This window comes from Octopus sinensis, linkage group LG6 (genome assembly GCF_006345805.1).
Source record: "Octopus sinensis linkage group LG6, ASM634580v1, whole genome shotgun sequence".
NCBI classification, from domain to species: Eukaryota; Metazoa; Mollusca; class Cephalopoda; order Octopoda; family Octopodidae; genus Octopus; species Octopus sinensis.
In genome coordinates this window covers 54,261,201-54,273,777 of record NC_043002.1, presented here as the reverse complement: position 1 = coordinate 54,273,777, position 12,577 = coordinate 54,261,201, and the positions used below count along the sequence as shown (strand labels likewise).

At 41.4% G+C, this 12,577-nt stretch overlaps 1 protein-coding gene across 1 annotated transcript; it reads right to left on the bottom strand.

The window, feature by feature from the left end:
• Positions 1-9,014: 9,014 nt before the first annotated feature.
• On the bottom strand, positions 9,015-9,500 carry LOC115213236. Its single transcript, XM_029782171.1, has one exon. The coding sequence runs from the start codon at positions 9,498-9,500 to the stop codon at positions 9,015-9,017; it is 486 nt and encodes a 161-aa protein (XP_029638031.1).
• Between the last annotated feature and the right edge of the window lie 3,077 nt (positions 9,501-12,577).

The window sequence follows — 12,577 nt, the reverse complement described above, 5'->3', positions numbered from 1 at the left end:
AATCTGTGCTCCCGTAAAAAAAAAAAAATAACTGCATATATATTTCTTCACCTGAAATAATATTTTTATTCATTTTGTAGTCTGTTCGAAGGATTTGAGTATCTGGGTATATATATATATATATATATATATACAAAAAGCAATAAAGATTCAAGTTAATTTAAATGAATTTACTTGAATATGGTACCTAACTTAGATGCACCAAAAAAAAACTATACTGTTTTAACATACAGTAATGTGGGGTGATTATAAGCGAGAAAGAAGCAACAAGAATGGATAGGTTTTTAGTACAATCGTTTCATACAAGGACAGGCTTTATTAAAAGTTGCAAAAATTACAGCATATAAACGTGTCCCGTACTCATCAGCTAAAATACATGTGAGTTCTCTAGACATCTAGTGGTTGAGGCTATACTCATGAAGTAATGTAGATAATTAAGTAACATAAACAGATTTCCAAAGTTCATTAAAGTTCTTTAAAGATGATGTACAGTCTTATCACAGAATTTTAAAAAAGTTTTAATAGCATCACAGAGAAGGTGACCTAATCCATAGTGCACATATGAATTTCCAGAGATATGATGAGGGATTACATACTCACAGAAGACAAATTTATCCATTGTTAATCACAACGAGGTGGGTCTCAATTCCTGCTTATTAGCATTACAGAGAGGGTGAATTAATCCTTTGTATAGATGCACAATTTCCAGTGGTGTAGATGTAAATTTCCAGAGAAATGAAGAGGAATTTCATATTCACAGGCGATAAATTTTACTTAATTATCTACTTAATTATTACTTAATTATCTACATTACTTCATGAGTATAGCCTCAACCACTAGGATGTCTAGAGAACTCACATGTATTTTAGCTGATGAGTACGGGACACGTTTATATGCTGTAATTTTTGCAACTTTTAATAAAGCCTGTCCTTGTATGAAACTATTGTACTAAAAACCTATCCATTCTTGTTGCTTCTTTCTCGCGTATATATATATATATATATATTTTTATTGTGAATTCAAAAGTAGTGCATAAAGATGCAAATATGCAATTACCTTAGCTACTCACATAGCTAAACAAATTACCACACACACACACAAATGTATGATGTGCTTTAAATGCACCTGTTAAAGCTCCATATTTATGCCATGTTAAACTCCTGTATTCTGATAATGTACACTTAACCAAATAAGATTGTATGTCTCGTTGGGCAAGAACCTCATAAAATAATTGGTGACTGTGTGGCATAGGCGTGGGTGTGTGGGAAGAAGCTTCCTTCCCTGCCACATGGTTTTAGATTCAGTACTTCTACTATAGTCTCGGCCTTGTGAGTGGATTTGGTAGATGGAAACTGAAAGAAGCCTGCTGTATACATACATATATATGAATATGTGTGTGCCTTTGTGTTTTCCCCAGCAACACTTGACAACCGGTGTTGGTGTGTTTATGTCCCCGTAACCAGGCTTTAAAAAAAATCCTGAGTACTGGGGTCTATTCATGCGCTAAAAATCCTTGTGACCCAGCATGGCCACAATCTAATGTAAAAAAACAAAACTTGATATTTTGAACCTTTCGTTACGTTTGCTTTATGTTCAAAGAATCATCTCAGACAGAATTATCAAAATTTAATAAATAAGACTAATAAGAGCAATAACATCCAGTTTAGGTCTAAATAAATAGGCCAGGTTGATAATGACAAGATACATTCACTTTAGAGATATCAAATTGCAAATACAGAAAGCATGAAAAAAGTTCAAGATTATTTGAGTCGTAATTGAATTGAGGTAGTTAGACTGTAAGGCACCATGTGTGGAGTTATTTTCAATGACGCAGTGACCTCAAACAGACAAGTATATGATAAATTCTTACTAAAATGATAACATGCTTGTGCTGGCTACACATTAAAAGCACCCAGCACACACTGTAAAGTGGTTGGCAATAGGAAGGGCTACCAGCTATAAAAACCAAATCAAATCAGACAGGAGCCTGGTGCAGCTCTCCTGCTTATCAGCTCTAATCAAACTGTCCAACCCATGCCAGCATGTGTGTGTGTGTGTGTGTGTGTATATATATATATATATATATATATATATATATATATATATATATATATATATATATATATATATATATACACACACACACACATCATCATCATCATCATCGTTTAACATCCGCTTTCCATGCTAGCATAGGTTGGACGGTTCAACTGGGGTCTGGCGAGCCCGAAGGCTGCACCAGGTCAGTCAGATCTGGCAGTGTTTCTACAGCTGGATGCCCTTCCTGACGCCAACCACTCCGAGAGTATATATATATATATATACACTAGCTGAAAGCGACTTAGTAGATCTCGGAAGCTACTGTTAGGTTTCCTATCATCTTTGGAGCCAACACTATCGACACGCGCATTGACAATAGCGTCACTATGGATTTTGACGTCCCTAGAAATTTCTCCAGGTCTCGAAAGTAATCAGCCTGATGTGAATTGGATGCGTACACCGCCACCAGCCTGATCTCCTTACCACAACTGAAAGTCAGATCTAAGATGACCAGCCTACCTTCTGGGTCAACAAAAATTAACTTTTTCTCTGAAACTCGATTCCTTTTAAGTAGGACCAACACCCCACTTCCCCCCCCCCCCGGCCGACATGGAGAAATAAATTTCTCGTAGTCATCCAGGAGCGGGAGTAGATCTCTTGGCCCTTTCAACTGAGTTTCAGTAGCTACAACAATATCTAAATCGTGTGACCTGATGTCGTTTAGGAAACGCCCCTGTTTCCAGTTCGACATCAGGCCATGCACATTTAAACACCCTACTTGAACACCCATAAATCACTTACTTTGTTTCTTCTGAGTCCAGGGAGAACCGCCTCCTCTTTGTCTGGGACCCATGGAGTCGGCTGGATCAGGCCCTCGTACAGACGATTTGAAACCTCCATCCGCAGAGGGCCCACGTCTTTCCTGAAATCATTTGCCAACACATTGTACATCTTTTGGCTTATCTTATCAATTTTTATATTTCTTTCTTTCAGCTTTTCATCCACCTCTATCTCCTGCAGGTGCTGTGTTTCGATACGTCTTATTACCTCACCATCCACCTTTCGATTCGCGACGAAGGCGTTATTGACAATGTTTTCGCTTTCCCCGGCTTTTTTGCCTTCTTAATCTCGTTTTTTTCCTTCATTTCTTCCTTTTTCTGGGGAGGGATTCTTGTGTTTTCTTTTTGTTGTTGCTGCTATCCATCCCTCCCCTTCTTTTTCCTCTGGTATTGGTGTTGATACTGGTTCTGCCGCCGCTGCTACTGCAGAGGCTGAAGGTTCGACTGTTCTCCCCTCCTCTGCCGGCTTGCAATTTTTCCTAAGCTGTCCCTTTTTGCCGCATAGGAAGCACCTAGGTAGATGGTTGTCACAAATTTCCTCTAATGTGGCTGGTTCAGCCTGTAATATAATCATTACTTTTTGGCCGGCCCAGTTTTTTGCCTCCTTCACAACTGCATCGATAATATTGAGTTTTGCCTCGAGGCCCAAAATCACAGCCGCCACCAGCTTCTCAGGCTCAACCTCTGGCGGCACCTTTGTTATTGTAATTTTTGAGGTCCTTCTGCACATATATATGGGCAGGAGCAGTACCTCGTCCGTCTTTAACCCTTTCGTTACTATATTTCTGACCAAAATACACCCCTCATGAGTTTCAATTAAATTCTAAAATAATCATGAATCTAGGCTTGTTTCATTAAATAACTATAACTTTGTTACTTATCAACATTTTAATGTGATATTTGGAACATAATTAAAGAAAGGGTTCTTAATCAATTCTATTGCATAACTTTTGTCTCAAAGTGACTTTAATTACAGGTAAATCCAGGTAAATTGAGCAAAAGGTAAAAATATTAAAATTTTAAATTGAGCAAAAGGTAAAAAATTAAAATTTTGTTTAAACATCACTATAGAAAATGAATCATCAGCTAATATTCAAATGGGTATGCAACAAAATTTTGATAAAGAAGAATTGTGCACATCACTATATCATCAGTTGAATTTAATGCACAACAGGTGTACCATAAAGGTGGAATAAACTGAAATATTGGAATCCACCGTAAGTTTGACCGAACTAAAGAAATCGGTCAAAAAATAATATACGGCCCTGGTTATGGTATGGAAGTGATAAATTCCAGACCACATCGTTCCCTAGGCCATGCTGACTAACATTTTCCCTGTATAAAAACTAAATCCACGCAGTACCCAGTAATTTGCTTCACAAATTTTCCGAAATTTGATCCCTGATTTTGTGTTTGTTTACGTTCTGCGTAAGTTTGTTTCCGCATTGATCGCTTCAAACAATAACTTCCAGACCACATCGTACCCTAAGCCATGCTGACTAACATTAGTTTACCTGTATAAAAACTAAATCCACAACAGTACCCAGTATTTGCTTCACAAATATTCCAAACTTTGAACCCCGATTTTGTGTTTTGTTTACATTCTGCGTAAGCTTGTTTCCGAAGTGATCGCTTCAAACTAGCATACTGAAAAAAATAAAAGTCTAATGATTTCACTTCCTAAGAAAGGCTATAGATAAACTTTATCTCCTCAGAAAAATTGCTAATAAAAACATTTAAAAAGTTTTTTTACTTCATTCCGATGTAAAATCGTCTTCGCTGTCGCCTTCGCCGCTTTGTTTCTTCGGAAGGCGCTGCTTTCATTTTCGGATAAAAAAAAATTCATTATTTTGTACACCATGTGCTTTAGTACCTATTTCATTCTTTTTCTCAATATCTCCCTATTTTCCGTTAAAAAAGCTTTAAATTCGGAATCAATGCTTGATAACATGAAACTCCTATCCATTTTCAAAGTTGAAGAAAAATCGATGCCGAAAAACATGTGGAAAAAAAATCTCTCAAAATTCACTGAGTTGAGATATCACTTCAAGCAATGTCGGATACTATAACTTAACTATTTACAATGTGAAATCACATGTTTTAACAAATGTACTAATGAGATTTGGGTTCAAATTTACATTTAAATAACAATAGGTTCTCACGGCCGGCTTGGTATTATGAACCAAAAAAATTTTACGGCTGGCTACGGCCGGGTTAGTAACGAAAGGGTTAATGGTTCCACCAAATGGAACCTCGCTTCCTCCTCCATGCCAAACCTCACCTCAACCGTGGCAAACCTTTTACCTCTCACTATGAATTTTACTTTATCCCATATGGGATTTAGACATTTTTCTATCTGATCCTCTTTTGTGAACTCAGTCCTTTTTTCCTTAATGTTGTACGTTTTGAAAATTACGATTTTTCTTTCAATGCTCTCTTGAAACTCCTTGGATTGCTCCACCTTGGTTTCGAATCCAACTCTTGTTATGTTTTGCTTCAACTCGTCTAGATTTTCTGGTTAATATAAGGCGTTACGCCTATCAGAAAATCAAAAAAAAAATGTGTGTAATAGGTGTAAAACAACTTCCTATGAACGAATATGAAAAAAAAAAAATGCCTGCATGCGAAAGGGGGGTGGGGGAGAGGCCTTGGGAAGTTCCGAAAGCGTCTGAGGGGCTGACCCGGGCACCAAAACAAAAAAAAAAATAGTGTAATATGTGTAAAACAACTTGCTCTAAACGAATATGACAAAAAAAATGCGCTCTTGCGAGAGAGGGGTGGGGTAGAGGCCTCGGAAAATTTATATTGGGAATTTCCGAAAGCGTCTGAACCGGGAACAAAAACAGCGTAATAGGTGTAAAACAACTTGCTCTAAACGAATATGACAAAAAAAATGCGCGCTCGCGAAAGGGGGGTGGGGGAGAGGCTTCGGAAATTTCCCATCTTCAGTCCACAGCCTTTAAACTAAGAAAAAATAGTGTAATTGGTGTAAAACTACTTGTTCTAAACGAGTATCAAGAACACACATGAATCATAAACTCCGTATTTTTGTACATATTTCGCAAAAAAAAAAAAAATAAAGAGAAGAAATTCTGGAAAAAGTGAAGAAATGTTGGATCTCCGCCATGTGAATCAAAATACGTGTCAGAAACATCTTGAAATACTACAGAAATTATGTTACGAAAATGATAATGTATACATACCTCTTTGAGTGGTCCATCGACAGTGTTGATAAAGAAATGAGATGGGTTGTGTTTGGAGGAAAAAATTATCGCGGGCCAGGATAAAGACTTGCTGCTGCCAATAAGAATACGTGTATTCTCTTGGCAGCAGGTTTAATGCTGTCCAAAAAAAGGAACTTCGCGAGGTATTGTTTTAAGTAACAGGCACGAATGCCTGGGCGAACAACCGATCTCTTCACTGACCCCCACAATCTCTCTATCGTCTGTGTGTGCACCGACGCGTTTGTCGGATCCACAAAGTTTGCGCTGTGGTTGATGCGGAAGTTGTCCCTAAGGACAGTCGTCCTTAAGGAAGGATGACTGTCCTTAGGGACAACTTGAATAGAACTTGGTACCAACAATCGTCTTGTAAACAACTGTTCTTAGACAAAAGACTGACCTTTCATTGACCAGTGTTTACTCATCCATTCTTCTGGTGTGGAGGATTTCCCGCTCTTTGGTACAGAACAAGTTCATATTCATTTCAGTCGTAGATACACAAGCGTTAAGTTGTATGATAGAGAATGGCACTTTGCAATTCATGTGAATTAACATTACAGGATGGGATTCGCAGATTTACTAATGACAGTGAGGCATTAGATTTCTTTCGAAAACATAATATCATTCCCAACACAGTTGACTGCCCTAGATGCAATTTACCATGTAGATTGCGCGAAAATACAAACATCTTCCGATGTGGAAGGACTGTTCGCCGTCGAAGGCAAAGGCCAACGCGATGTAGTATTCAATATCCCTATACAGCAACACATTTTTGGAGCGGAGTCAGCTACCACCCTGTAAAATCTTGTTATTTGTGAATTACTTCTTCACAGACTGTTGGTCGCACGCATTAGTCGTGGAAAATTTGAACATTTCGTATCCGACCTCAATTGATTGGCGATCCTTCTGCTCCGAGGTTTATCAGCATTGGGTAGAGAATTACCAGGACCAAATCGGTGGACCAGGAGTTGAAGTGGAGATTGATGAAACAGTTATTGTAAGGAGGAAATACAATCAAGGAAGACTCACAAAAACTATCTGGTGGGATCGAGCGAGTAGCCAAAAAGAAATTTTTGATACCTCTTTCATCTGAGTGTGGTGAAGAGGAAAGGCGAGATGCCGCCACACTGATCCCCTTAATTACCCGATATATACGCCAAGGGTCGGTAGTATATAGCGATTCTTGGGCTGCATATAACTCTCTTGGAAATCTCGGGTATACCCACTTCCGCATCAACCACAGCGAAAACTTTGTGGATACCGACAAGCACATCGGTGCACACACAGACGATAGAGAGATTGTATTTGGTTTCCGCGGGTTTTAACTGCTTAGAAAAGAAGGACAACAGTTGCCATATACCGTCAACAAGCTGCTGTAGTACACCTCCAACTCCAGAATCGGATGCATCAACGAGTAAACACCGTGGGGCGTCTGGTTTTGGATAAACCAACATGGTAGCGTTGGATAACGCTTTTTTCAGAGCAGCGAAAGAGGCGAGTTGATCTTCGGTCAGTGCAATTTCCGTATTTTTGCAAGTTCGCTGACGTAGCAAAGCCGTGAGCGGTTGCGCTATCTCAGCGAAGTGGGGTACGAACCGTCGATAGAAATTCACTAGACCGAGATATTCCCTTAATTTGCGGAGGGATGTGGGTGGTGGAAAATCCATGAAGGCCTTGACTTTCTCGGGAAGGGGACGAATTCCATCCTTATCATCGATGTGTCCGAGAAAATGAAGGGAAGCAACTCCGAACGAACATTTACTGGGGTTGATAACAACACCGTATTTGCGGAAAGGCAAACCTCTAGTCACCATGTCGATAAACATTTGGAATGTCTGTGCCGCGTTGCGTAAACCGAAAGGCATATGCAGGAATTCAAACATTCCGAAAGGTGTAGTAACTGCTGTTTTCGAGATGTCCACAGGTTCCACTGGGATTTGGTTGTATGCTTGCACAAGGTCGATTTTGGAAAAGATGCGAGCTCCATCCAGCGAGCTCGAAAAGTCTTGAAGAAAGGGCACCGGATAGGCATCACTGATAGTACTTTTATTCAGCGATCGATAATCGCCGCAAACCCACCAATCGGTCGATGATTTTTTTGGGACGTAGTGTCTCGGCGAGGACCAGTTGCTGCTGGAAGGGCGGATGATTCCAAGGTCGAGCATGTGCTGGAATTCCCGCTTGACGGCCTTGAGGCGATCGGGTGGTGGCCTTCTGGGTCTTGCAGCAACAGGTGGACAGCTGGTTTTGATGTGGTGGGTAACGTCGTGCTTGATCGGCTGGTTGTAGAATACTGGTCGAGCAACGTCTGGATATTCATTCAGGATGGAACTGTGACGAGTCGTTGTTTGTAAGCATTACAGTTGGGCTGACTGTGTCCATTCGAGCGGCTATACCGTGCACAGTAAGCTTGGTGGTGGTGGTGTCAAGTCGTCTGTTCTTTATGTCTACCAGGAGACCGAAATGATGCAAGAAATTGGCTCCTAAGATAGGGGTCGGCAGTTTAGCGACGACGAATACCCACTGAAATGTGTGGCGTAGTCCTAAGTTCAATGTTAGGGACTGTTCACCGTAGGTTGGAATGGGTGAATGGTTGACTGCCTGAAGACAGACTGATGTCTCTTTTCTTTTTCCAGAAGTGTTGGAGACTGGGATGATGCTGACTTCCGCACCGGTGTCAACCAGGAAACGCGTGCCTGTTACTCGATCGCAAACGAAAAACAGGCAACTGTGTGCGTGCGAGCCAGGAACTTCCATCGCGTTCAATTCCTGGCTGTGCCGTTTCCCGAACTGGGTGAGGAAAAGAGCACGGTACCGTACATTTTTGTGCCTGTGTTCCGAATGTTCGGTGGTACCAACACGTGTCATGTGAGTTGCAGGTAACACTGGGGCTTCGGGACCGTCTGCCATCTCGTCACGATTGGCTGGTGCTTCGACGCTGGGGACTAAGCTTTAGGGCCTGCATTTGGGCTGTGAGGATCTGTATTTGAGCAGCTTGCTGCATCATTAATGCACGCAAGTCCGAAATCTCGGAAGAACTGGTTTGTGCATGGAAAGGATTGGTACTGGGAGCGGCTGGCGTCACCGTCGATACCGTTGGATATTTGTGCAGTACTTCGGCTATTTTGTCAGCTAGCTCCGCCAGTTCTTCAATGGGTGTATTTTCTCTGGTAGAAGTGAGAACAACCTGGGTATTGGAGGGCAGACGCTGGAGAAAAAGCTGCTTTAATATTTTTTCTGGGAGGCTTTCATCTCCGAGAAGCTGTTTCATTCTACGAAGAAGCTGGGATGGCGTTTTGTCATCCAATTCTTCCGATATCAGAAGCTGTTGCGATTCGGAGGTTCTGTTTATCAGCGTGATTTTAAAAACTTCGTACGAAACAGAACCGGGTGGTGCCATAAGATCACGGATAACGTTTGTTATTTCTGGCGACAGAGAACCGATAACATGCGAAAGTCGAGACGCATCGCTCAGTATTCTGTGAGAGGTAAACTGTGCCTCTATATGGTAAAACTATAATGCAGGGTCGTGGGTCCAGAATGGTGGAATTTTCAAAGAAATCGCCGCTTGGAATGCCATGTCGATCGGAGGTATGATGTTGGCCACTGGATTCTGTTCCGGGAGGTCCATTGTTTTCGTCGGAATTTTCAGGTGCTTCGTTGCCGGGTGATGTGCAAACTGGTTCCGGGGAAGGCGCAATTCGTTTTACGGGGTCACCAAATGTAGTGGATGTGTGTGTGTATTAATAAATATTTAAGTCGTTTCGTGATTAAATAGGGATGTCCTGTGTCGGTGGTGATTGTTGCGGGTGTGCCAAAACGCGAAACCTATTATGATATCAGCGTTTTGGCGACCATTTTTGCCGAGGTGATCAATCAATTATTGACAGATGTCTTGCAAACAAGTTGCACATGCAAGTGCTACCAGTTAAAAGCTCCGTATACCGAAAGCTAGCAAGTTTATGGGGTCATCAGGAGAGAATGCGCGCCGTTTCGGGGCCTACCTCTCGACGGCATTAATGCGCACTGGCCCCCCTCACTGATATGAGGCCCCGCTTGCTAGATCAGCTGGTTATGAAGAATTCAATATACTTCTAGCCATCGCTCATCGTTTCTTTTTAAGCAAATTTAGTGGCTAGCCTTCTCCACTGTAGATTGGATATCAGTCATGGTGGTATTGACTTTACGATGAGTTAGACCTTGTGATAACAACAGTCGTCTCACGCTGTGTCCAACAAACCCTCTACATCCGACTTCGATAGGAAAATGTTCCGCTTTCCAGCCTGCGTCTTCACATTCCTCGAGGAGGTTTTCATAACGGTTCAGTTTTCGAGCCCGAACGGCGTCCATATTATCTTCATGAGGAACCGTTAGCTCGACTATATTTACAACTTTCCTTCTTTCACACCACATCAAAATATCTGTTTTTTCGAAACTGGGATGGGAAAGAAAACCTGGCACCCAGGTAAATCTGCAGTTACCTCCCAATAGCCGTTCTACTTTTCATTTTTCTCAGGAAGTTTCTTGATCTTCTTCTTGAAACGGATCCGCTGACCTGGTCGCACGAAGGTAATGAAATTTCTTGATGGTACCTTCAACGATTTTTCAGTGTTGTTGAGATGAATTTGGTTCTTTATAGCATTGAAGATAACCTTAAGGACCAAGTTGTGTCTCTATGTGTACGTGTTCAATGCTAATGAACAGTTGGAAAGAATATGTTTTAGTGTACCGACCTTTCCACATTTGCAGATGTCATTCTCTAAGACGTTCCATCTTACTAGATTCGTAGGTGATGGCAAAACATCATAAGATGAACGAATCAGGAAACTCAGCCGAGATGTCGTACACTTCCACATCTCATCCCAACTTATCTTCCTCTCAACAACATGTTCTTCCCATCTCGTCATCTGACCTTGATGAACACATCGGATCAAATGAAGCTCTCTTCTCTCTGCTTCTCTTGTTTTGACGCTGTTGCTAACAACAGATCTGCGTTCACTCGGCATCGTGCTTGCAAACGGTCTGAACTGATCTGCGCCAAAGCCAAGTCCTTTCCGATGGTTCTGTGTTGCTCCCACCATATCTCTGTGTATAAGAGAAGACAAGATGTCGTCAGTTTCTGCTTCTGCTTTCCATTTCCTGGCTGTTTTCACCTCTGGTGGGTTACGCCTGATTTCCATATCCTTCGATTCTCTCAGCATCATGACCGTCCGTATCTTCCCCAGCTTATATATTTCGACTATTGATGCTATTGGTAGCTGCAACGAACCTCTTTTACGATAAAGAGCTGAGCTGTTCAACTTACGAGGTAGGCCTAGCCACTTTCTAATGAACACATTACATTTTTGTTCAATCCTTTCAACTCGTGACAATGCTACTTCGTATATTAAAAGTGGCCACGCAAGTCGCGGGTACAAGCCGAACTGCAAGCACCAAATTTTATATTTACCTGGTAACTTCGAATTATCAATCGCTGATAACCCAGCCTCGGCCTGTTTCATAATTTCAATCCCACGACTTCTGTCTGACAATGTTCCAGCGTATACTCGACCCAAGCTCTTGACGGGCTCTTCCTTGACTGTTGGAATGCTTTCTTCAGATATTCGAAACTTAAATTCTTTCTGCACTCCCTTAACAAATGTCAGACTACGCGACTTTTTTGCTCTAAATCGCATCCTTGACCACCTCACAAATTCATCTAATCTCAAGAGGGCATTCTGCATGATTTGTTTATCTGTAGCTAGAAGTGTAACGTCATCCATGAAGGCTTTCTTAGGTGATTTGTTCCGAAAAATCTACATCTTTCAAAATCATCTCCATGACTAAGATAAACCACGTGACAGATATTGTACAGCCAGCAGCAATGCCAATCTCCAATCGGTGCCAATCTGTTGTAAAATTTCCAGTTGTAAACCTCATTTCGAAACTGTCATAGTACATCCTCATTATTTTGATCACTTTGTCAGGAATGTGGAAGTGGTCCATGGCTGTTATTAGTAATTTGTGTGGCACTGAACCATACGCGTTAGCTAGGTCGAGCCATACCACGTTCAGACTTTTCTTGTTCTGTTTGGCATCCTGGATCACTTTCCAAATCGAAAAACAGTGTTCAACGCATCCAGGGATCCCGAGGATTCCGGCCTTTTGAACAGATTCATCAACATATCCATTTTTCTGTAAATATGACACTGCTCTCCTCGACAGAATTCCCATAAAGATCTTGCCTTCCACATTCAATAAGGATATCGGCCTAAATTGTTTTATGGTCTTTGCATTGGCCTCTTTCAGCAGGTATATACCTTCTGCCTTACACCAATCCTCTACTATAGTCTCCTCGCGCCACAGTTGTCGGAGTAGGATGAAGAGCTTCTTTCGCAGACGATTGCAGTACTTGTAGACTTTATATGAGACGCCATCACCTCCTGGGGCACTCTTTGCTCTAGCTTTTCTTACGAAGTCATTCACCTCTCTCTCCCT